Source organism: Barbus barbus (assembly GCF_936440315.1).
Source record: "Barbus barbus genome assembly, chromosome: 47".
NCBI lineage: Eukaryota > Metazoa > Chordata > Actinopteri > Cypriniformes > Cyprinidae > Barbus > Barbus barbus.
This window is the reverse complement of record NC_136725.1, coordinates 9,888,430-9,915,690: the sequence shown is the minus strand read 5'-3', so window position 1 is coordinate 9,915,690 and position 27,261 is coordinate 9,888,430. Positions and strand designations below refer to the sequence as shown.

The window sequence follows — 27,261 nt, the reverse complement described above, 5'->3', positions numbered from 1 at the left end:
CACTACCACATTTAATGTGCAAAAATATTCAATATTAAGATACTACAGCAAAATGCTGCTAAATCTATCCTTTCCTGCTCCCACTCACTGTGAAGTCAGTTCACAAAGCTGCTTTTAAGCTCATATATATGAAAGAGTCTCTTCTGTCTGAAAACACCTGTAACACACAGCCGTAACCTCAGACGATATCTTCAATAGCTTTATTGCTTTTACTAACGTAGTCACCCAGAGCGACTGATGAAGTCAATGTGGGCCCAGAGCAAACGGCTGCAAATGATTTATGCTTCAGGCCAGAAGCTAATCACACATTCACCAGGTGTGGGATGTAATACACTCTCCCGTCTCTCCAGATGGTATAGCATCCAAGAGCCCTCAAGGTTTCTCCGCATCTGATTCTGCCCGCAATGGCGAGCGTGGAGCAGAGAGGTTACATACCAGGGCCGCACAGCTCGGTCCGTAATAGCAGGGGTAATTAGATTGAGCACGCCGCAGACCGCATGCCGGCATATGGTACACCTTTCAACCGTGAGCCCGCAGCTAACAAAGGAAGGAGTATTTTACATGGTGCAATCTCTAATCTCATAAACAATACTAAAGACATGATGTAAGGCTCCAGGGTGCCATGAACGCCAAGGCATATTGCATTTAGATGGATCCCGTGGGGCCGGAGCTGAAATATGGTGATTTGATTGCAAGCGTCTGTAAATAGCTTTTGCCAGTTCAGTCTGCCTACGCTGACAACACGATTTGCAGCACAGCTTGCTTTGATTCGGTGGGAAATAAAACACACAAAACTCACTGTTCTGAAGCGAGATGTTTTGAATTTCACCAAAGGCTTCGGTCCTTGAGATCAGAGACTTGATATAACTATCTGGGCAAGAGACAAATTCGCTCGGTTTCGCTCGCCTTTCCAACTGGCAGGCTTCACAAAGTTACTTGACATTCCCGTTTGAACTCGTTTGAAAAATCGCCTCCATCTTTGAGCATTTGCAACAAGATGCAAGGAAAGATAGCCTGACCGGTCGCAACCTACAATCTTGAAGTTTACTGTAAAGATCCGTACCGGATTTAATCTTGCACACATGCCCGCCAGCCACTGCCAGATGGAAAGCTGGCACTCGCCACGGTGGATTTCACAAATGGATGCTGTGCAGTGAGGAGCACAATACTAAACAGATGTCAATTACCAAATCAAAGCGTGAATTACATTATCGGCGCTTTTAGATTTCAGCAGACCTTTGTCTCGCAGCACAAAGTCAATTTGATTTACTGATGCGCGCAACGGCAAACTTCCCACTCAAGAAGTGAGGAAAATAACTTAATAGCAGGTCAAATGAGCAAGTAACGAGAAATGGCCCTGGAACAGAGAAAGCCGGCTCTGCTAGGGGAGGTGATAAACATTTCCAATTCTCTCTGCCATGCACACTCGAGCAAGAATGGAGGTGCAAGGAAAGGTGAAAGAGAGAAAAGAGCACTGAAGTTTTTTTTGTGTGAAAAAAGGTGTTTAAACTTGACAGTGCCTTAAAGGAGAAACAAAACTGATCTGTGATTTTGCCTTCGCTAGCCTGAGGCCGTTCACAGCAGCTCAGAGTCAGAGCTCTGTAGAGGCAAAAGACCTGCGGTGAGAACCATTTACACATTCTGGATGCATATTTTTTGCCTTTTCTTCCACTTCTATCACACACAACAACATCTATGATCTCCCTATGGGCAGATGTGCCTTTAGAAGCCATGGATGCCGTAGTTATTTATATTTATCTTTACATAGGAGCACATACTGCACATCAGACATAAGAAACTTCATAGCTTCTTAAAGGGACAATACAAAATATGTATAAATTATTGTTTATTAATTCTTTTATAAAAGTGATGCAGATAAGGCAAAAAAAAATGACCAGAGCCCGATTCTGTCATCGTTTATTCACCCTTAAGTCTTTGCAAACTTGTATGACTTTCTTGAGGAATGTTGGTGACCAAAATGTTTTAGCTCCCATTGACTTCTATTATATTGTTTCAGATCATACAATAGATGTCAATGAGAACCACAATTTTTATCAAGATTCTTCAAAACATATTCCTTTGATTTCCACAGAAGAAAGAAAGTCTGTCTGGAACAACATGAGGGTAAGAATGACAGATGACAGATTTTCATTCAACCACTCCAGAAAAAGCTAACGTGAAGGTTAGGTCAAGCTTTACAGTGTAATTTGGCTTTGAAAAAGTACATTCTTGTATATACTGGATTTTTTTACTTTCATGTGTAGTATCTTGGGCCAAATTTGATTGCAAATTAAATGAGAGCATTTTCTAAAGCACTCATGACACAGAAAACCATTGTTCTGGAGCAAAAGGAGCATGTGATTGGCCAAGTTTTTTGTTATGCTTCAATCATTGATCATGCTTAAGTGTTTCCATGTGTTCTCCAGGCTGCGGATCCTGTGTTTCTGCATGTGTCAAGAGCGCCCCCACATGGATCTAAATGATGTGTTATTTTTAACACACTTTTTTTTCACCACAGATAAAAGATCAGTTAATATCAGGCCGTTTATGTAAAATATAAGTTAATGCAAATGTCTTCAGTATCCAGTTGCTCCAACTGTTCGAGCTTTAGGTGACTTACAATCACAATGCCACCCATATGTCCTCCTCAGTTTGTGCTAAATATAACTGAATTGTGTAATTTTGAATATATTTTTAATGTAATTTTAAAATCCCAACTCAATATAAAGCTATAAGTAAGCTATAATTAAAATTGAGTAAACAAAGAGATGCCAAAAAGATGTTTTAATACAAATGTTCAAAATGTACGATTGACATGTATACAAAACCAAGATAACAAACAAAATTCAGACGTCACGCTTCAACAAAAGGTGAATTTGAGCCAAGAAAATACTCTTTTAAATGGTGGTCTAGAAAACAGACCAATAATATCACTGTAAAGTGCCCTGAACTAATATTTCATCACTCACTCAAATACACACTTAACTAACAAGCTAACACGCCATTTAGAAAATGCCTACTACATCTACAGCAAGCTGCTTTGTGACCAGAATTACTCCAATCCTCCACAACAGGCCAGAGAATGAACGTCCAATTCACTTAAAAAATAAATAAAAAAAAAAGCTTGCTGAACGTTGTTTTGAGTCGAATATAGATGGTGGTTTTGGCTGGCAACAGAATATGAAATTGCAATCTATATTTTTATCTTTCAGTACATCTCGTCCTTTGTTTTGAAAAATGGTACCCCGTGATTTGACTATTCATATATACCATATAAGTACAGATTACGTAAAACTATATAAAATTTGAATTTCTTTCGTACCTTCATTCCAGATGTCTTCTTAACTTGTGGTATGCGCCAAAATGGAGGAGAAAATTCATGTTCTGTGTTTTGAGTGGACTGACTTGAAAACTGAAATGGTCCCAGCACTAGTCCAACAGCTGTAAGTCATCTATCATTATACTGCTTTGCATGTTCATAAGCAGATTTCTGTAACATGAGGCTTAACCTTTACATGGGACAAAAACTCATTCCAATCTAAGCATAGTCCCATTCACTTTTCTATTTGTCTGTTAGTGTTGTCACAGTGCCTGTGTGCTGGAGCTAATGATGTCCATGAAGGTGGACTCTATCTGATAGCACAGCTGCACATCAGGATCGGCTCCACCCAGATCCTCTGCAGACCTCTTGCGTAGAGAGTATTTGGATTCTGATAGCGGTATTTCCTGTGGCTTTTGTCTCAGATACTGGAGCCCTAAACACAAGAGCACAGTGGATTAGATCTAAATCTAGGGCTACATGATTTGGCCACACCATTTTGTGATCATATCCTGATAAATACTGAGAAATGAACCGTGAAAAGATAACCTCATATTACTGATGCTTAGATAAAAGAACAAATAATAAAGAAGGAATAGAACACTTTGAAACAGAAGCTCACATGCTCAACAGACTGTGCAAAAACTATAAACTTGCAAAGAATGCCATTTGTTTTGTCTGCCAAAGTCTGCAGAAACAGTTAGGGTCATCAGACTTGAAAATCAATCTCAAATAAATTTTATCTGTTCAAAAAGAGAAGTGACTGAAAACGAACCTAGTTATCTTTTGATTCATGGGGTACCTGAATTTGCAAGTGGATATTTATTTACTTCACAGGTCATTTGTCACTAACACAATTTTTTTTGGAAGTTTATCAAGTTAAATCTGATGGTAATATAATCACGAAATATTATAGTTATAGGTGTAATACAATGAATATTTAAATGCAATGTTACTATAATAAATATTAATATTATATTCTGAATTAAACATCAATATAATAAGAAAACTAAAAGGCCTTTGAGCTTTAATATGCAATTGGCAATGTATAAATTATTTATTTCAAAATAAATGGACCACAAAAACAGTCATAAGTGTCAATTTTTCAAAATTGTTAATTTTTTTGTTTGTCTGAGATACAACTATCTGAAAATCTGGAATCTGAGGGTGCAAAAAAATATACATACAGTGGGTACGGAAAGTATTCAGACCCCCTTAAATTTTTCACTCTTTGTTATATTGCAGCCATTTGCTAAAATCATTTAAGTTAATTTTTTTCCTCATTAATGTACACACAGCACCCCATATTGACAGAAAAACACAGAATTGTTGACATTTTTGGAGATTTATTAAAAAAGAAAAACTGAAATATCACATGGTCCTAAGTATTCAGACCCTTTGCTCAGTATTTAGTAGAAGCACCCTTTTGATCTAATACAGCCATGAGTCTTTTTGGGAAAGATGCAACAAGTTTTTCACACCTGGATTTGGGGATCCTCTGCCATTCCTCCTTGCAGATCCTCTCCAGTTCTGTCAGGTTGGATGGTAAACGTTGGTGGACAGCCATTTTTAGGTCTCTCCGGAGATGCTCAATTGGGTTTAAGTCAGGGCTCTGGCTGGGCCATTCAAGAACAGTCACGGAGTTGTTGTGAAGCCACTCCTTCGTTATTTTAGCTGTGTGCTTAGGGTCATTGTCTTGTTGGAAGGTAAACCTTTGGCCCAGTCTGAGGTCCTGAGCACTCTGGAGAAGGTTTTCGTCCAGGATATCCCTGTACTTGGCCGCATTCATCTTTCCCTCGATTGCAACCAGTCGTCCTGTCCCTGCAGCTGAAAAACACCCCCACAGCATGATGCTGCCACCACCATGCTTCACTGTTGGGACTGTATTGGACAGGTGATGAGCAGTGCCTGGTTTTCTCCACACATACCGCTTAGAATTAAGGCCAAAAAGTTCTATCTTGGTCTCATCAGACCAGAGAATCTTATTTCTCACCATCTTGTGGTCCTTCAGGTGTTTTTTTGTGTCTTGCACTGAGGAGAGGCTTCCGTCGGGCCACTCTGCCATAAAGCCCCGACTGGTGGAGGGCTGCAGTGATGGTTGACTTTCTACAACTTTCTCCCATCTCCCGACTGCATCTCTGGAGCTCAGCCACAGTGATCTTTGGGTTCTTCTTTACCTCTCTCACCAAGGCTCTTCTCCCCCGATAGCTCAGTTTGGCCGGACGGCCAGCTCTAGGAAGGGTTCTGGTCATCCCAAACATCTTCTATTTAAGGATTATGGAGGCCACTGTGCTCTTAGGAACCTTAAGTGCAGCAGAAATTTTTTTTGTAACCTTGGCCAGATCTGTGCCTTGCCACAATTCTGTCTCTGAGCTCTTCAGGCAGTTCCTTTGACCTCATGATTCTCATTTGCTCTGACATGCACTGTGAGCTGTAAGGTCTTATATAGACAGGTGTGTGGCTTTCCTAATCAAGTCCAGTCAGTATAATCAAACACAGCTGGACTCAAATGAAGGTGTAGAACCATCTCAAGGATGATCCGAAGAAATGGACAGCACCGGAGTTAAATATATGAGTGTCACAGCAAAGGGTCTGAATACTTAGGACCATGTGATATTTCAGTTTTTCTTTTTTAATAAATCTTCAAAAATGTCAACAATTCTGTGTTTTTCTGTCAATATGGGGTGCTGTGTGTACATTAATGAGGGAAAAAATGAACTTAAATGATTTTAGCAAATGGCTGCAATATAACAAAGAGTGAAAAATTTAAGGGGGTCTGAATACTTTCCGTGCCCACTGTATATTGAGAAAATCGCCTTTAAAGTTGTCCAAATGAAGTTCTTAGCAATGCATATTACTAATCAAAAATTATGTTTTGATATATTTACAGTAAGAAATTTACTAAATATCTTCATGGAACATGATCTTTACTTAACGTCCTAATGATTTTTGGCATAAAAGAAAAATCAATCATTTTGACGCATACAATGTATTTTTGGCTATTGCTACAAACATACCCCAGCGAATTAAGATTGGTTTTGTGGTCCAGGGTCACAAATGTCAAAATCTTCATTTTTGAGCCATATCATCACATTATTAGATTTGCATAATAACTAGGAGTAGTCAGAAATGTTCAAATGCTGATATGAATCATGGCTTTTTGCGGTTGTTTAATAAATCACAAGAGACCATATTGCAAACCATATGCAAATATAAAACTATTAAATACTTGAGTACTTTTAAGTACAAAAGACACTAAAAATAAAAAAGTGTGTGTGTGTATATATAACTCTTTAGCTCTTAAGGCTTGGTAACACTTGACAATAAGGTGTCGTTCATTAACATTAATTAATGAATTAATTAACATGAACGAACAATGAACACTACATTACACTCTTTATTCATCTTTGGTAATGTTAATTAATAAAAATACAGTTGTTAATTGTTTATATTAGTTCACAGTGCATTAAATAATGCATTAGTAAATTCTGAAATTGAGATTAAGATTAATAAATGCTGTAGAAGTATTGTTCATTCTTAGTTCATGTTAACTAATGAACCTTACTGTAAAGTGTTACCAACTTTTTTAATAACCTATGGGAAAAATAAATGGAAAAAATGCTTCAAGAACCAAGGCAAATGAAAAAGTCGGCATGCATATTTTCACTCTATTAAATCTGATTTTGAACGGAGTAAAACAATTTAAAATGTTGCCCTGCCTCTGCCTCATACAATAGCCATTGATCAATTCAAAAAACAGTTCAGTCAAATAAGACAAGAATACACTCACTGGCAATGAGAGGATCAATATCTCTGGCCTTGGTGGTGACGTCAGCAGCAGACACCTGTCCCACCTGAACCAGCAGGGACATGACATCATCAAAGAGAGGGGGGAAAGCCTTGCAGAATGAAACCAGGCACGGCAGCGTCGGCATGAAAAATGCAAAGCGCTTGGCACGGGTCAGCACTGTGAAAGATACCAAAAATGATTTACTTAAGTGAATATATTACAGAATCACATGCAATTTTTGGTTGTTTTGCGAACAGATACACTAGATAACATAAAACTAAAACTTCACAGGAACTGCAGGATTTAACAGTGCTCAAGACTCTGGTAAGCCATTCAATAAAACAATAAATGGATGGCTGATGCATTTTTTTTTAAACACTGCAGATGAAGGTTTATCACAGGCAGTAATAAGCGGCCAGCAGAGGGCAGTGTGTACTCGGATAATGGGACAAGTTTGCACAGGTTGGTTTTTACTACAAAAGAAGGCAAGGTAATGGGGTCTGATATCTCCAATTATCAATGTTATTTTTAGACACACTTTAATAAAATGCCAGCCCTAATAAATGAATAAGAACAGAGACCAAGGTAAAGAGAAAATGGAAGAAAGATAAAGAGATAAAGCAACAGATGAAAGAGTTATTTCTACCTGTGAGGAGGGTGCCCATCACACTAATGGCAAGACGTGACACACTGAGGGATTTGGGCAGGGCGTACTGGGTGCACAGATGGGACAACAGCTGTATGGCGAAGATCTGTGCCAGACAAAACAAAACTGCCATTAGCATCAAGCCCAGAGGTCAACCCTGAGGGCTCACCATGTGTCTGTGATTCAAGTAGCATAATACATACTCTTAATACTTCAACTTATAGCTAGACAGCTCTAAATTAAGTTGTAGTGTATATTATAAAGCTATAAAGAGTCTTGTATCCTACCAAGTATACTTACATACTAAAAAAAAAAATATTAGTAAGAGAAATTAGATTCCGTGTATATTCGTGGTATAACAAATTAAGGGATTCGCACATGAATTCAAATTCATTCTGGAACTTGAGACTGGCAACTGATCTATTTAGTAGTCCTGGCTGAAAATATGGATGGACGAACTGATAGCTGCTTACCTGTTTCTCCAGCTGCGGTTGAGCGAGGAGTTCTGGGATAAAGTCTAGACAGATGTGCATGGAAGGAATTCCTGCCACCGTCAGAGGGAGCAAAGCCTGTGAATAACCCTGAAGAAACATTTAAAGAACATTTTGAAAACCTTCAGAACTCAATTAGAGATTTAGAACCCAATTAGCGACTTCTTTGATTTTGTTTTCCTTTATCTGAAACTGATTCACAAAAACCTAAAGGCTGTTTTATTCTTTAAAACATACTTCATAGTTCATTTATTTTAAAACTATTCAAGTCAAGATGGATTTTTTAATACATGTTCCTGCTAAATTTGCAAATGATTAACTGGTGCACATAAAAAAATCTAAATAAAAGCCATTATATATTTAAAAATGTAATTAATTCCTGTGATGTAAATTTTCAGTGTCACATGATCCTTTAGAACTCATTCTAAATATGCTGATTTGCTGCTCAAGAAACAGTGCCACTTAATATTTTTGTGGAAACTGTGACATATTTCAAAAGAACAGCATTTATTTCAAACCAAAATCTGTTATATTGTTATAAATGTCTTTACTACCACTTTTGAATTAAATGAATCCTTGCTAATAAAAGCATCCATTTCTTTAAAAACATATTAGTGACTCTTTTGAACAGTACTGTAACTTGATTTTAACCCCTCCCCTCCAACCACCTGTCATACAGAGACCACTTGTCACTAATCAATCTAATCAATTCCCAATGGATAAAATGTCATTTTTCCCATTGAATATCCTGTTTCACTCTAAAATGACATAAAAATGTTAAATCCATATAGAGAAAAAAAAAAACTTTGTGTGCGTGTACTGTCTTATGATCATTATGCATGCATGTATAATGTATGTATCTTAATGGTAATGACAGTACTGTAACAGAGAAACTTAATTACCTGAAAGTGTACTAGTTTGGCAATGTTGGGGTCTGCGATGAACATTTGGTGCAGCAGGCAGCAGATGAGACACTGCACCTCCCTCAGGTCGCTGAGCAGCCCACCCTCTGCCTCACGATCCCCCTGGGCCCCCCGCCCAGCCCCCACGTCGCCCACCTGCTGCCGCATGGGAAAACCTGGAGCAGACTGAACACTCCTCAACAGGCTGTCTGCTCCTCCACCTCCTCCCAGCTGCAGCTCCTCCTGGGGGGGAGGCAAACACACCTCCAGCAAGATCTGTACCGCTGCACTGTCCTGAAGGTGGACAAAAACAACACAAATATGCCAAATGCACAAACTGATGATTCAGAAAACAGCATTAGAGGTGTGTGTGTGCGCATGTGTCTACCTGAGCAGCCAACAGAGCATTCTTCAGCTCTTCTCTGGTGACCTCAGGGGTATCAGGTTGGCCACTCAGCCCAAGGTTTGATGCAGTCTGAGCTTGTCGCTCAAATTCAGCCGTCTCTTTCAGGTGGGCGTTCAAGTAGGCCTTAGATGCCAACAGGTACCCATTCAGCATATGAAGAGTGATGTCCATTAGTGGAGGACACCTTCATGAGAACAAACACACATTCCTTCAGTAAGACTAAGATTAGCATGAATTATAGAATTTCTTTAGGGTATTTCTTATCAGGCATTTCTAAGCAGGTAATACCTGAAGACTCTGGAGTCGCAGCGCAGGACAATGAGAGGATCCACCATCAGATCATTCTGAGTGTATTTCTGCTGCCGCAGGAGCTTTACTAAAGGCTGCAGAGCGTTTACCGTCATCACCCACAGCCTGACAGAGGAAAGAGACTTAGTACGAGAGCTGAAGTGCAAGATTCCCTTCCATTTTACTAAACACAAAGGAAGTCTCACTTGCGTGGCATGACTGTATTAAGTACCATCCAGAGTTTGTTAACAGTCTGTAGGATCCTGCGAGAGACGCCGTCCTCTAAGAGCAGCCCCATGCTGGCAGTCAAAGCCTCTGCGTATGGTATCAGATCTCCCGCAGAGAGCAGCGTCAGGTGCTCCAGGATACGCAGCAGCATGGGCCCACCAGAGAGAACATTCTGGAAAGCTAAGAAAAAAAAAAAATGTAAATGGTTCATTAAAAAAAAAAAAATTATATATATAAAAAAAACAATTGCTTATGTTAATTATTTGACCATATTTAATTCAAAAAGAGGCTTTATACATCAATATATTTGTTTGTTTTATTTCCATATCATTAAATATAGCATAAGCCTGTCACGGTCTGAATACAAGAGTCCTGTGCAGAAACAGGCCTGTCAGAGCAGCTTTGTATGAATACAGAAACACCTTCAGCCTCATTACTCCGCAGGTGCAAAATATCTATAGAGCCATGCACATGAAAGGTCAGACTACAACAACAAACTATTCATATCATAGACCATAATAAGCACTTTTGATCTCCAGTGCCAAAGGGCCTTATGAGTCTCAATGTAGAGTTCAGTGGTCTGGTTTACTGTAGCGTGAAAACTGCTTGATAAATACACTGTACAGCAGAGATGTGCTAATTGCTTTTGCAGAATCCACCTGAGCGACAACTTTTCTATTTTTACCCATGGTGGCTGTAAATTTTATAAAGAATTATATAGACATATGCCTTTCCATTTCCTTATTTTGACCTTGTGTTGGTATAACCAAAACTGACTTGTGTGACATATCCCCTTTTCTTCACTTTTAATCCATATTAATATTCTTTACTGTGTAAAAATGGATCCATCAAAATGGTTTTAAATTATGAGTCAAATTTAAAAGATTTAGTAAATGGCAGAAAATCTTAAATGCAAATCTTTAATGCTCGGTCACATCAGAAATGTGATTTCCACATTTAGCTCTTAACGAAGCGGGCGATAATGTGAGTTTCTTGTACCCTCTCGTAGCTGTGTCTGTGAGTATTTGCAGGATGAGGATGTCAGCAACATCTTCCTCAGTAAAGGCAGAGTACCAGTCACTTCTTCTTCACTGATCCAGTCCTCCACCATGCACAGGTGAGGATAGTTTGTGGCCAGTAGACGCAGAAGAGCAGAATGTAAGCCTAAAAAAAAAAATTATAAATATCAAAAAGTTACATTTATTTTAAGTATAATAGCATTTTCACTGTTTGCATGTATACAGCAAGATATGAAGTATCAGTGTCATGGCTATATTATCACATCTTTTAAATCTACTCTGCTGAATATAAGTGCAATGGAGGTTAACGGGTGTCCTTTACCTCCCAGCTCCTGCTGCAGTCCTTGGGCCTGGCGAATGAGGTGTTTAATGGGAATCTGGTCCATGAGGGCAGGAGAGTAGGATTTTGGTTTCTTCTGCATAAGTGCTGGGAGGAGAGAGAATGCATGCTTATCAGGCTGTTTGTTAAAAATAGACCTCTGTGGTGCAGCTCATGTACAGGTGATTTTTCATTGTATTCCAGTTCATTAGCACAGCCAAAGGGCATCATTACTCTAGAATGATAGAGGAGAAGAGCGGGCGAGAGAGAGATTAAATAAGCACAGCACTCTGGGAAGAGCTGTGTGCATAAACACTGAAGAGTAACCGCTCTAATAACCGATGAGAGGCTTCCAAAGCAAAGTCAAACTGCAGATGATTGGTGTAAGTTTGAAGCAATTTAATATGCAGAGGAGAGAGCAGGAAGCTAAGCTGTATCGCTCTCATCTTAATATTATAACAGCACTCTGGGTGGCAAGACAGCAATTTACATAAGCGAGCATACACCAGATTAACTGGAGATAAAATGATTAAGTCCTGTTGTGCCGAGACTATCATTTAATAGTTGAATTGTTTCAAATTAAACAAAGAAAAAGGCTGTAAGAGAAGACAAAATCAGAAAAAAACAACACAAATCTAAACGAAAACAAATACATTAAAAACATCTTTTTCAACTAATTAAACTGGAATATGAATTGAATGGATCAATCGGAACAAGTGAATTCTAATTTAAGGAAATGTAAAACAGGAAATATACTATTCACATTTAAAATGAAGTGTCCCTCCATCCTTGTCCATATTATTAAATACAATATAAATAACTTACTTAAAATTAAATAAAATTGTGTAATAAAGTAAAAAAAATCATATGAAATAATTTAATTTAAAAAAATTATTAAGTACAATTTTTTGAAATTCCACCTAAACTATATCAGTTAAGCATGTAATATAATATACCTACCCAAAGTCTTTGTATTCGCAAGCAGAGCTTCCTCATATGACAGGATGTAATAGAGAATGAGCAACTGGGTGGTGATGGTGTACTGAGAACGGGCTTTCCCTCCATCTCCCTGAGAGAGACAGAAAAATTAGAGGGGCGAGAGATGGAGAGAGGTCAAACAGGGGTTAAAAGCAGCAGAAAGAACAGGAATAAATAGTTTTGATCTGCATTGGACAGATATACAGTGTATAATCTAGACAAGTCCATTTATTTATATAGCACTTTATACTATACAGATTGTTTCACAGAATTTTCACATTAATAAACATGAAAATAACACTGTTAATGTTGTAAAATTCATCAATTATGAAACAAATTCAATTTGAGTTGTAAAACAGCTTGACAGAAGATAATACCATAAAACACTATATCAATTCAGTTCATTAACTGTCAATGTTGCAAACTTCAATTCAGCTATAAGCAGCTCTTCATAAGACAATAGTGTCAATATTCAGCTCAACTCAGTTCAAAGTTGATCCAATTTAGTTCAAAAACAGCATGGGATGCAAAGATAGTGTGATTTTCCAGCTAAATTCAGTTCAAATTTTGTTGTCATCCGACAGTGTCAATGCAGTTAAAATTATAATATTAATTTCTACATTAAAGACAACTGACATTCAGTATCAGTGATATTTACTTTACCACAGACCACACATGATAACAGGTCTTTAATACTATTAAACCTAAATAGTTTCCTATATATTTTACTCTTCTATCAATGATCAGTGCTTCTATCAGTCTTCTAAAATCTGAATCTTTGGCTTGTACATATTGCAATATCCAGATGTCATTGGTCTAAAAATAACCTTCAATAATATCTATGCAACTGATTTTTGCTCCTGCAGGGCGGTCATTTATCACAGTTACATTTTTTATTTTTTGAGATTTTGCAGTCAACATGATCGAAAAGATGCTTAAGCTCCACTCACCCCTGCCAAGCCCTGGAAAACATTAAGGATCTCCTGCTCTGTGATTGGCTGGTTGGTGGCCTCAGGGTTGGTCTTGGAAGCAGGGGTCAGGATGGAGTTAATGTAAACATCAATTAATGGAAGCAGCTGAGTGTGGAGTGGAGTAGTCGTCTCGCACAGCTGTCTGAAGATCCAGTCCTAAGAAAAAAGGGAAAAAAAAAAAAACAAAGAAAGAAAGACACTCAGAAATCATTCAGAATATGTGAATTATCCAATCTTCTACCTCTGGCACTCGGGTGATTAAATCATCTTTCCAGCTGAGCAGATCAATAGCTATAACATGGCTTACTGACTCTAGAGGAGGCAGATTCCAGTCTTTAAGGCTGACGATGTAATTGTGAGGAAACATTCTGATCAGCCGAGCGATGCGCTACCACATTCAAAAACCACATCCTTAATTAAATCAATGGAGTGTCTTTCCATGTGTCAGGAGAGGAGCCAGCCAGTCAAACAGATAATAGAACCCGATGGATTCAAGTCGATACTAGCACTGAACAGAGTGAACAGAGTAATGTAGTTAGCAAGGAGCGGATTTTAACAGAACAGAAAAACAAAACAGGATAGGAAAGAAAAGAAAAATGAAGAAAATAGACCGTAAAACAACAACAGAATTACAATACAATAGAATTTAACAAAGAGAACACAAACAAAGAGAATAGAATAAACAAACAAACAAAAAACAAACAGAATAGAACAGGATAGAATAAAACAGGAAACAGGAAACCACACAAATAAAGTAAATGAGAATGCTTTACAAAACAACAGAACAGGAAAAATACAACAGAATAGAATACATACATAGAAAATAACAGAAAACAAAACAAAATATAATAAGATAGAACAAGCAAACATATGTAACTAGGATGTAAATAAGATGTAAAAAAAATAAAAAAATAAATAAATAAATAATAAAAAAATAAATAAATAAATAAATAAAGTAGATGGGAACATAACACAAAAAAGATCAGAAGAAAAAAAAGAATGAACTGAACAGAATGAATGTAGGATACAGAGCACACATATATAGAATATAAGTGTTTCTTAACAGTTTTTTTTATTGTTATTATAGTAAAATGAGAGTAGACATTAATCATGATTTATTTTATAACTGCTAAGGAATCAAGAACTGTATGTTCTTTAATAAAATCTGGTAACTGAAGGGGAAAAATAAATATGTTATTAATTAATTAAAAGAAATCATATTAATTCACGTTAGAGTTAGTTTTTTTATATATTAATAATAATAATAATAATAATAATGTGTTCATTTAAATGCTATTATGTAATTTAGTGCCCCCCCCCCCCCCATTTTATTCTTTAATATAGAATAATAAACTAACAAAGAATGCAAGAAAATAACATGGAACAGCATGGAACAGTGCAAAAAAGGTAGCAAATGATACAAAACAAAACACAACACAACAGAATTCCATCAGAACAGAAACAGCAGTCAGAAGAGTATCCTCGGGATTACCTTTATGGACACTTTGTGTTTGGTGAAGGCTCTGCTCCTCAGGAGCTGGTATATGCAGTGGATGGGGAGGAACCCTGTGATGTTGGCACTGAGGTTATTAGTAACGGCCACTCGCACAGCATGTGCTGTGACCACCTGTGACAACACAAAAATCTACTTAACACAAAATCCGTCTTCATGCCATAATTGTGCATCAACATTAACATTTAAGATATTCAACAGATGTCTTATCCATAATGACAAAAAGTGCTTTGTTTCCATTTGTTAGGACTGCCATGTTCAACAGATGGCAAGCATGCAGTTCTCAAAGTTATCTGTTAAGACAGGATATCTATAATAGTGCATGTAATAATATGACAGGCTGTTAGTAATTAAGATGTTTGCTCTGGTGTCTACACAGTTCTTGCAATATGTCAAATAAATGGCACAAACTCAGAGGCACAATTACTTTTACAAAAACATTGTTAATGACTTAATGACTGTTTTGCATTAAAACACCATCAGCCCACTGTAAAGAAAGAGGCACCTGTTCTGTGAAGATTTCCTGAGTGAAAATGGTCTTCATTTTGCTCAGTGAGCTGGGTTTGATGGCAATCTGTGGAAGGATAAGGAGTTTAAGTCAGTTCTCAACCAGATTCAACTCTGTGCAAGGTTTAGAAACTTCAAAAACAAATTTCAACAAAATATTAAGTTTTTTTTTTAATGCCGAAAGTGACTCATTCTGGCTAAACAAACCCTCCATGACTCATCTATCTGTACCACATCAATAATGTACGACTCAGCTAAGGGCAATTACATATTACACAGACGTACTTTAGCCTTCTCTGGGATGTGCATGTTCCTAGACACTAACAATCAATAAATCCACCAATTAACACCCTCTCTTCTGTGACTTTTACAGTGCAAGCCAAGTATAATGGATGTTTACACCTAGAGGACTAATTCTGGAATTTAACCAATGTTGGCATTTAAGCCTCAAAGTAAACAGGACTAAGTACCCCCCTTTGTTTGGTTCTAAATTTGACTTGTTTTTATAGAGAAACAAACAAAAACCCAGTACCTCTAGAGTGAACCACTGATGGATAGACTGACCTACTGCTGTAGGCACTAGAATTAATTGATTTTGTCTAATCAAAAACTAATTATCTTAATTATAAAGCATGTTTGCTCATTATAAGCTAAAATAAAATGTTCAGCATGTTCAAAGCAGCTGTCTAGGTAAGTCAGTTGAAACAGCTAAAATTCCTATTCGGGTGGGTTTGTTTGAAATATGTGTTCCACAGATGTACTCTGTGAAATTCCAGTCTGTGTGTCCTCATGCAACTTTGGTAAAAAATTACAGAGCATATAAGCTACTTTTTCATCGGCTATCTTTGGGGTCCTCTGTGAAATTAAACCCACCGGGATAGAAACATCTGCGATTGTGGAATGTATTTTTAACGCTCATTTATTTATACACACATTACTCTAACTAAAAGGACAATTCTCACTAAACCTACTACCTAGTGCACATTCATTATAGAATTCCCTAATCATACACACTATTGTTCAAAAGTTTGGGGACAGTATGAGTTTTTTTTTTTTAAATAAACATGCAGAAATCCAGAAAGGACACATTAAGTTGTTTTAAAGGGACAGTAAAAACATTTACAAACTGAAGATTTACATTTCAAACAAATGCTGTTCTTTTCAACTTTCTATTAAATCAAAGAATCCCGAACGAATGCATCACCATTTCCAGTCCAGTTTATTTCAATGGGTTGTGACATGCATACACAGCACAAACTTCCGTGACATCCACATACATTCAAGAGACACTCCGATCTTAATAAATTGCATGACATTACAGGCATCCAATGTTAATAATTATAACTCAGATGTAATTTAGAAAACCAGTCGTCGTCCCCCAGATTAGTGCTGAAGTGATTTTACTATACTGTTAGTTTTATTCAATGGCTGCTAGTGCTGACCAACTGACTGCTTAAACTCACCTTCATCCCAAGGGTGGAGCAAACCAGCTCGATGATGGCACTGAGCTGGTTGCTATGGAAATACATTGCAACCAGTAATAGCATTTCTCCAAAAGAGGCTGAGACACCAGCGGCACTGGAAAGAATAAGAGAAGGGAGACAGAAAAGCAAAATAGAGGGAAGGCAAAGAGAGGAAAGGGAAAATGCATTAAAAAGAGTCCATATTTAAACACTCTTTTATATAGAACAAACACACAGACACATACAAACCCCAAGGGTTACAGTGGGCTTCACATATATGATAACACTAACCACAAACCACACGCTTGGCCGTGCATCAATGGACATTTATCTCTAAATTTATAGAGTGTGGATAAGCGCTCCAATCACAGTGGGTCACGAGGAGCACAAGCAACAGGAGAGATGACTTATAACCCATCAGCTGCTTATTAGTTATTAAATTGAAAAAGCCTGTCACTGCCTAACCTCTGCATAACCCCATCTGTTTTCATTTTATCATTCATGCTCTCACCCTCTCCCTTTTAGAAGCATAAAATTATCTAATATACTGAAAATTGACCACATTCACCACAAATGTTTTGTGTTTGCACAACACATTTTATTTTTTCTTGTCTACTAAAAAAAGTGGCCTAAGTAATAAAAAAATAAAAATAAAAAAAGCCTGTACTGATGGCTAAAATTCATAGTTTCATCAGCCTATGCTTTCATACCGCCTATGTCTAGAACAGAAGTGGGTCTGAATGCTCCAGATTGGACAGACCTCAGAGGAATAATTGCAGACCAAAAATATAATTCAAAATGTAATTCCAAATGCTTCTTAAATAGTTATCTAGGAAATAAAACTAATAGGATTGAAGGATAAACAGACATTTGGTACATGAGCAGAACAATTCTGTTTCCTGTAAACTTGTCCAGAAGATTTCCTTCTCGCCGATCATAAAATAACTGGCATTTTTAGTATGTTGTAAAATGCATTTATTGGTTGTTATGGGTTTGAAGGGCTTCTGTACCTCTCAAAATACTCCTCCTCTTTTATCATCCAGCTGAGCCACATTACCATCAGTTGCTCCTGTTCTGGAGTACTGCAGAGAGAAGAAACAACAGCAATGATGATGCATCTGCGTTTTAATCTGAAGTTTGAGTAAATTAAACTATTGGAGATGAACTGAACTTTGCACTGAACTTCTCTGCGTGACAGAACATTAAAGTGCTGATGTTGATGTTTACTGAAAATACAAAGTGCTTGCTAATGTTACATATTTAAAGAGGTCATGTCATGCAAAATGATTATTTTCCTTGATCTTTTGACATTCACTATTGTCCAAGTTTGGGGCCTAAAACGTTTTTTTTTTATGTTTGACAAAGTCTCTTTTGCTCACCAAGACTACATTTATTTGATCAGAAATACAGCAAAAATAACAATACTGTGAAAAACTACTACCATTTAAAATTGCAATGCAATTTATTCCTGTGATGGCAAAACTGACTTTCCAGCAACCATTACTCCAGTCTTCAGTGTCACATGATCCTTCAGAAATCATTTGAATATGCTGATTTGGTGCTCAAAAACATTTCTTATTATTATCAATGTTGAGTAAATTATTAATTAATTATTAACAGTTTGGACTTCTGAGAGTTTCAGAAGTCCAAAAAGATCAGCAGCTAAAACAGTTTGTACTGAAATCCTAGTATTTCTGATGTCAGAGATTCAAATGGAAGCGGAAAATAGTTTGAAACTAAATTATAATTGTTTTTGACACATTACAACGGTACCTCATTGAGAAAAATTTGATTAAAGTATAATATGACCATTTTAATCTTTAAATCGTTATTTATCTTAACAGGTGTAGTATTTGTGTCAGAGTGTGTACCTGACGAGGGTAGGGAACGCCAGCAGTTTGCAGAAGGACAGGGAGACAAAGCGCACTCCTGCAGGTGTGGCTGGTGGACGACTGGTCATCAACTGCAACAGTTGCTCCGCCTCTTCATCTGTGGGCCTGTGGAAAGAAAACACATTTGTTACCACCATTAAAAGTTTGCAACATTTGGAAGAGGAATTCAGTGTCTTCAGGAACTGAATATAATCAAAACACTGTTGGAATTAAGATTCCATAACATCCAATGGAATGGAGCCAGGACTTCTTACATAGGAAAATTAGCACCTTAAGCATCTAAATTACTCATGGTTAAGAGTTACTCTACCACCCATTTATACTTTAAAGAACTGATATGTGTCAGCTGTAGCATACCTAAGACCAGCAATCCCCATAAGTGCGCAATAGAGCCGCAGCAGCGCACTGGCCTTCACCACATGCTCCTCCCGCAGGCCAGAGTACCCCGAGCTGCTGTCTGAGTCCATGTCACTGTCGTTGGGAACATGGGTACTGCGGGAACGGGGTAAGATGGCCACCAGCTCCAACAGCAGCTGCCTCCGCATCTGCCACAGAACTGAGCTGCTCTCTCTTTTCCTCTGAAGTGAGACACATACATGAATTTCATGTGTTTCCAAAGCAGCTAATCATCAATTGTCTGAGTGCTTCTGCTGTTCCTCCTTACCTGCTGACCGTTGCGAATGAACATACTGAACCAGGTACGCACTTTTGCATTGGTGCCCAGAAGTAGGCCGCTGACATAAGACACAAGAGGACTGACCGCCTCATCTGCAATGTCTGGTTTATAGTCCAGCGTTAGAGCAACACCCAGACCTGGAAGATGACACTCTTCCACCTGTGGAAGGACCAAGGTCTTGACTTTAATGACACATGGTTCTGGTCAATTTAGCATGACAGGTGGTCTAGTGCTGGAGACTCACCACCATGGCCCTGATGTTCAGAGCCTGAGAAGGGTTCATCTGACACAGCTGCCGAAGAGCTTCTGTCCTGCGTCGCCCACCCATGCTCTCCTCATCCTGCCGTTCTCCATTCTTTATCAATCCCCTGCAGACTGGAGACACGAAGACACACAAGCAATTTTGATTAAATGTGCTGCTTTTAACTTTAAGCAGCCTATAAACCACATAAAAGATACTAATATTGTTAGATTAGACATACATTAAGTACAGTGCAAAGGTCTGGAGTCCGTAAGATAAGTAACAATTTAATTAAAATCTTTATTAAGGAAGGATGCATTAAATTGATCAAAAGTGACGGTAAAAACAATAAAAAATTATTACGGAAGACTTCATTTTCAAATTTTCTATTCTATTCTTTTTAAATTTTCTATTCATCAAAGAACCCTGAACAAATGTTCCATGTACCAAAAATGTAATGTTTTAAACATTGATGATAAGAAATGTTCCAAATCAACACATTAGAATGATTTCTAAAATCATGTGACACTGAAGACAGGATTAAAGACTGCATAAATTTAGCTTCATATCACAAAAATGAGCTAACACAGAAAACTGTTTTTTTTAATTGTAATACTGTATTAATATTACTTTTTTAACAAATAAATGCATCCTTGGCGAGAATAAGAGGCTTCTTTCACTTTCTTTTGGGCTTTTTAAATTTTTTTTATTGAAAGACACATTTGATCACGAAAAGAATTATGGGCTGGTTAACATGGTTCGGTCTCAATCTACTAAAATGAACAGGAATGCTAACACGTAGCTTTTTCTAAGTTTTATACAGGCCATCTGGTCTACCCAAGCAAGATGTAGACCAGATTCGATACTGTGAATCCATACGAGCACAACAGCTGAACTTGACTGAATCGTGGCAACTACTACGTTACGGCTCAGATGAGATTATTTAAAAATATTCTCCACAAATATCTTTCTTTATTTGGCTTGGAATCCAGCTCTCCTCTCACCTTGAATTTAAATATTTGTTTACTTTTTACTACGTGATTTTAACCACAGATGACATTTTGCCACACTGAACGAAAAGAATTACAGAGAATCTTTTATGACCGAGTGCCGGAATGATATTAGTTTCAATAGCCTCTTATAAAAAAAAACGTCTGATTGAGAGAAAACGCAGCTGAGTCCGTCACAATTGATGCTGCATCTGATTACAGCGTATCTCTATAGACAAGCTCTTTCCCTTAATGATTCAGCCTTGAGTGGAATATTCTCCCAATGAAAGTCTAGGTAATGAGCCTTGAGAATTGGCCATTCAATAATACAAAACATTTCAAACTGGCTCTGAATGGAGCCTCACACAAATAAGCTATTGACTCAACAAGGACCTGGGAGTGATGAAAAGATAGCACAGACTCAGAGATGTTTTTATTTCCACTTAGAGCATCTCTGTGGAAAACCCACATACACACATAAAGAGGTGCACAAACACACCCATGCCCAAACTGCACATAATCAGCCCCCCAATACTCATCAAAATGGACATTCAGCACCTCACAGATGATCGTGCAATGGCCACATAAGGCAGATAAAATGTAAAGTAAAACTGCATTTCATGTGGCTTTATAGTCAATGAAGAAAAACTAAACATACTGTTATATTTTGGTATGTTAAAAAGAAAACAAATGTACATATCCCTGATCCAAAACCTAGAAACACCTGAATGCAACTCCAACTATTTAAAAGTGAATTCACAATTCAATGAACTTTCATAATGTGTCACAATGAGCAAATTTTCAAAAATGAATTATTTTTAATTTTCACATTCACTGTCACATTAAAAGACCTTCAAAATGATGTATGATCAAAAAATGACTGAACTACACTCGTTTGAAGTCGACAGAGTCAGCAAAATCAATTTTGAGAAAAACAGAGTTAAAGTTTTCTGAAAGTTCCAAAGCAAATTCACCTAGCAACAATGCATCTTTTCCTTGACTTCTTGTCTTAATGATCATTACTATATTAATAATCACAATATAGCTATTTGTTGATTTTATCATTGTTATTATAAATAAGAAAAGATGCAAAAAAAACAGTAGAACAAATATAAGAAAAGTAATGCATTACCTTTTTCATTTTACATTTAAACAAAGGCATTCAAGTAAGAAAAACTAATAATAACATTTAAAAATCCCTTTTGTGGATTCATTACAAATAAATTAATTATTACAACTACAAAAGCAGTTCAATCAAGAACAGTGAGTGATTCCCTTTTAATGAGACAGACGGCCTATATATTAAAGCCTACTGTACTGCAGGGATCTAATATAATGTTACACATCAGATGTTTTTCCCCAAAAGTTCCCAAACATTCACTTTAAAAAAACAGATTATATTTGTGTGAATATTTAAATACTAATTCTATGTATATGTGTATTTTTGAGTGCGCTTCGGATGAAAGTCAATGCGAGAGGCGAGCGAAGAAAATACACAAAAAAAAAAATATTTTAGATGTTTAATTACTATTTGGAGCATTGGGATCACTAGACGAGAACTTAATGAACTCATTTTTGTGAAAACCCCAAATTCAACTAAAATCACTTTTTTTTGCCTGTAGTTTAAAATTAGCCTGAGCACATTCAGACTCAGACGGCTCACAAATGAATATGTCTAAAAAGTGCACAGTAAGGCCAGGCACTTGCAGTTAAAACGTATATCTAATAAGGGTTGATTTCATGTTGTCTAGGACAGGAAAGTGAATGGATTAAAAGTTAAATTTTTAACTGTTTTAAATTCAATATTTGTTGGACATACCCTCACTGAAGCTGTCTGGGACATTTGCCACTAGCAGGCACAGGAACCACTCTCCGTTCCGCACGTGAAGCAGGGCCTCGGCCATCTCAATGATGGGCAGCAAAGAAGGCAGCTCTGTTCAGAACAGACAAATAATTTTCTATGTTTAGTTTTATCTTCAAAGAGAGTAAATAAAGAACAAAATATCAGATAAAGATAAATTACAGGCACAGCTGAAGTATAATCTTAGCAGGTTTGTCATTTCTGACATGCTGAAGGAAATGTTTACTGATTTAACAAAGATTGTGTCATAGAATAGTTTAATGGTGTTTTTTCACTAACTTGTCAAGCAAAGTTTTTGACAGACTTTACACCAAAACAAAAATGTTACACCATTGACCTGCTTGTAGGATGCAAAGAACATCAGCTACTTCCTCCAGATACACGGGACTCTCAAACAACTCAGAGGACTTGAGGAAAAACTCTCCATTAGAGTCAGCCACCTGTTGAACACAGGAAAATATTTTAACACTATGTGTGATACAATGAATTAAAGATAACAAACACAGCATATTTATGAAATATTGAGGAAAACGCATGTAGCCTTTTAATTTGGTTGTTCTTGTCTTTCAGTTTGCTAAAAGGATCATTATACCCATGTTATTTGGGGTAGGTATTTTTAGTGGTATTTTTTATTTTTAAGGTCTCTTCTGTCCACAAAGGCTACATTTATTTGAACAAAAAATAATATTGTTAAATATTTATAAAATTTAAAATAATAATTTTCTATTTGAATATATACACAGTGTCCTCCAAAAGTATTGGAACAGTAAAGACAAAATTGCTCTGTTGGCCGTGGAGTCAAGACATTTACAAATATGATTAAAAGATGAATATGAGACAAAACTACAGAATGTCACATTTTATTATTAGCCGTTTCAACACATACATGTTTTACCAGCTAAGATCAGCACTTTTAGAGTTCATCCCTCTATCTGATGTGAGCATAAGTATTGAACAGTTGCCTCACAGGTCTTTCTAAGTGATCAGCTGTGTCCTGTTGCATTAATTCTTCAGATATTAAAAGCAGGGGATGTGTTGTATCATTATATCCATTACTTCTGTATTCTGAATCCTGCAATTGATGAAGACGCACACAAACCAGGATGAAGATGAGGGAACTGACTTTGAGAGAAAAGCAAGCAATTTGGATGCTAAAAGAAAAGAGGAAGTCAATTAGAAATATAACAAAAACAAAGGGCATGGAGAAATCAAGAGTTTGGAAACCACCAGCGACACCAGCAACCAACAACTACCTGATCGGCTGAGAAAACAACAGTAGCTGATGACAGACAAATCATAAAAGCTCTGAAAATGAATCCTAAAAGACATGTCTTTAAAATCACCAACAACTTCCAGAAAGCTGGGGTGATGCTCTGACAATCTACTGTCCTCAGGAGACTTTGACACAGAATTACAGATGCTACACAGCAAGATGCAAACCTCTGACCAGCACCATAAATAGAAAGGCAAGATTAGAGTTTGTAAAAAAGCACAAAGGTGAGCCAGAAGAGTTTTGGAACTGTGTTTATGGACCGACGAGACAAAGATGAACCTTTATCTAAGTGATGGGAAAGCAAAAATGTGGAGAAAAAAAAGGTAATTGCAAATGATCCGAAGCACACAGCCTCATCTGTAAAGCATGGTGGAGGTGGTGTCATGGCATGGGCATGCATGGCTGTCTCTGGAACAGGCCCTCTCAACTTTACTGATGACTTAATGTATGATGACAGTAGCAGAATGGATTTGGAAGGGTACAAAACCATCTTGCCTACCAATATTCAAGAAAATGCCACCAGATTCATTGGGAAGTGCTTCATATTGCATCAGGACAATGACCCAAAACACCCTGCCAGTTCAGTCAAGGAATTTATAAGGGCAAATAAATGGAAAGTCTTAGATTGCCCAAGTCAATCTCCAGATTTAAATCTGATTGAACATGAATTTCACCAGCTGGAGAGGAGAGTAAAGGCAGAAACTCCCCAAAACAAGCAACAATTGGAATTGGCTGCATTAAAGGCTGGGAAAAGTCTTTCAAAGGATGAGACCAAGAGTCTGGTGATGTCTATGGATCACAGACTCACTGCTGTGATTGTGTGCAAGGGATCTGCAACTAAATAATAGCTTTTAATCTTTTATATCTGCCTTATGTTCAACTGTCCCAATACTTATGCTCACATCAATGAGTGGGATGAACTCTAAAAGTGCTGTTCTTTTTATTTGGTAAAACATGCATGTGTTGAAATGGCTAATAATAAAGTGATATTCTGTAGTTTTGTCTCATATTCATCTTTTAATCATATTTGTACATGTCTTGACTCCACGGCCAACAGAGCAATTGTGTCTTTACTGTTCCAATACTTATGGAGGGCACTGTATATGTATACATTATATATAATATATTTATATATATTTTTTAAATAATATATAATAAAATAATTACACATTCCTGGACTAATTTACAGTTGTCTAGAGGAAAGTATCTTAACATTAACAAAATGATACACTTTACTTTTAAAGTGAAGGACAGATCATTATCCAGATTAAAAGTAAATAAAAGCCTACTAAACCTTGTTCATAATGGCCAGCAGCTCACTAAGAGCCAGTCTGAGTCTCCTGAGAGGATCACTGTGCTCAAACTCCAGAGTCAAACCATGCTGCAGCTGAGAGACCAGGATGCTTTCGCCATTAGAGCCACCAGCCTTATGCCTGTACAGAGAAAATATAATTAGAATCATCAGATATTTAAGCAAAATTCCCTCCAAAACACCTCTCTCAATTTCTCAGAGCACTTATCTGATTTACAACTTATCTGATTTATGCTGCCAATGAACAGAATCTATAGAACGGCCACATGAAAGCAATTTCTAGCTTCTGAACTGAACTCACCTCAGCTGCTGCTCTTTTCTAGCGTCCTGCTCCAGAGCATGGAAATCCACAGACAGTAGCGCAACAATGGAGTTTACCGCCTCCACCCCTGACAGCAGTCGCAGGATGAGCTTCTTGTCCTGTGCCCAGGTGTTACTCTGATCCGCAGGGGCACAGAGAGCCATCCTCACCAGACAGGGCAGCAGGAGCCGCAGCTCTGGGTCACTTAAAGCGGCTAGTCTGGCCACATCTACCTTCTGCATGGCCTCAAATGCATATGGGCTCACAAACTGAAGACTGGCACTGTCTGCCATTATGCTGCAAAGAATGAAGGGAAAAGACAAAGAAAGTAAACATTTTAGATGAAAAAACGTTTATAACCACCATACTTTACACAATATTGGTTAGTACAACTATTGCTATTACTGTAAAATCACAATAATAAATGACTACGGGATTTTTTTTCAATAAAGTATAACTGTCATTTTGTTTCATTTATTTATTTTTTACATTTGAGACTAAAATCCACACCAAAAACAGCACTGTGGTATTACCATGACTTAGCATTTTAAAACTATGTTCTGGACATGCACTATGGCAATACTAGGCTACTCTTTTAAGCATTTAGTAAACGTCTGTAAATACTGTAGCATATGAATATGGTAATAAAACAATCCCATGGTATAATAGTGAGTTTACTTCAATTTTAGAGGCATTTATAAAAATGTGTATTCATGTTTTAACATTTGTTGCGCTAAAAAAGAAATACTAGGCTATTTAAATCACTTTCGAATGCTGTGGAGAGAACTGCCCTAAGATGCACAGCACAATGAAATACAAAGTAATATTTAACGTATCAAACCCTTTGGCTTGCGCGTTAATTTATCAGAATCTAATAAAATTTTATTTTGTATCATTAGGGACCGTGGAACAGTAATGTAACCGGCTTACCTGAAGTTTACCGGAGCCGCTGGCTACAGCAGAAACACAAGCTCCGATTAGGCCCGTGAGACCACGGTCTTTCGTGATTCTCACGCCTACAGGAAGTTGAGCGTCGTCGGTTAAGGTAGTAGAGTTCACCGGTAAGCTAACAGGCTAGCTGCTAGAGCTAATAAAAAGAGATCCATTCATCAAGATGCAACTATTTGAAACACTATAATTCCGATATTTATATGCTTTATATAATTGACTTATTCTGTTTCAAACCATCTACGTCCCCCAGACTGTTTACTGACAGCAAGCTAAAAGTAATGAGTTGTTTTAGCTCAAGCGCTCATCTGCCTTCGGTGTGCATGCTGAACTCTGACTGCGTCTCAAAACCCTAGTGAGCCGCCTACCTAGACACCATTGTTTGGCCATCACTGGCGTGTTCATAGATACTATATAGAAACAGCGTAATAAATATGGAACATTTACAATCATTTCAAGCAGTCATTTCTGCAAAAGGATTCCCGACCAAGTATTGAGTGCATAACTGAACATAATTATTTGAAGGTTGACCTTTTTTTTTTTTTTTGTATTAAAAACACTTTTCTTTTATTGGTCGGATGAAATATGCTAATTTTGAGATAGGAATTTTGGGTTTTCATGAGCTGTATGCCAAAATCATCAATATTAAAACAATAAAAGGCTTGAACTACTTCAGTTGTGTGTAATGAATCTAAAATATATGAAAGTCTAATGTTTATCAGTACATTACAGAAAATAATTAACTTTATCACAATATGCTAATTTTTTGAAAAGGACCTGTATTCCAGATAATCATAGTGTTTAATTATAGAACATGCATTTTTACCTTTTATTATATTTGCCTTTATTAAAATTAGCACAGTAAATAAGGGCTACATGTGGTATTTTTGTTCCGATTTACTAGTTATCAGTAATTATATTTAAAATG

At 37.2% G+C, this 27,261-nt stretch overlaps 1 protein-coding gene across 1 annotated transcript; it reads right to left on the bottom strand.

Annotated features, from left to right (window-relative positions):
- Positions 1-2,684: 2,684 nt before the first annotated feature.
- Positions 2,685-26,834, bottom strand: LOC306865670 (integrator complex subunit 2-like). The gene is made up of 25 exons (XM_079410414.1): positions 26,316-26,834; positions 25,386-25,682; positions 25,067-25,205; positions 22,837-22,939; positions 22,458-22,571; positions 19,653-19,783; positions 19,397-19,567; positions 19,090-19,310; positions 18,712-18,837; positions 17,851-17,922; positions 16,841-16,955; positions 15,376-15,444; positions 14,850-14,984; positions 13,337-13,513; positions 12,369-12,477; positions 11,412-11,516; positions 11,070-11,234; positions 10,049-10,250; positions 9,843-9,968; positions 9,537-9,738; positions 9,149-9,442; positions 8,229-8,336; positions 7,756-7,861; positions 7,110-7,286; positions 2,685-3,755 (listed from the first exon to the last, which is right to left on the bottom strand). The coding sequence occupies exons 2-25, from the start codon at positions 25,676-25,678 to the stop codon at positions 3,583-3,585; spliced, it is 3,633 nt and encodes a 1,210-aa protein (XP_079266540.1). The 5' UTR covers positions 25,679-25,682; positions 26,316-26,834; the 3' UTR covers positions 2,685-3,582.
- Between the last annotated feature and the right edge of the window lie 427 nt (positions 26,835-27,261).

What these genes read in the sequence shown, in the direction of transcription:
- LOC306865670 (XM_079410414.1), bottom strand. Translation starts at nt 25,678, where the DNA reads ATGGCAGACAGTGCCAGTCTTCAGTTTGTGAGCCCATATGCATTTGAG. An exon ending in TGAACATCAGGGCCATGGTG is followed by an intron (nt 19,568 to 19,652) that starts GTGAGTCTCCAG and finishes GTCCTTCCACAG; the next exon opens with GTGGAAGAGTGTCATCTTCC. An exon ending in GATGGGCACCCTCCTCACAG is followed by an intron (nt 7,287 to 7,755) that starts GTAGAAATAACT and finishes TATCTTTCACAG; the next exon opens with TGCTGACCCGTGCCAAGCGC.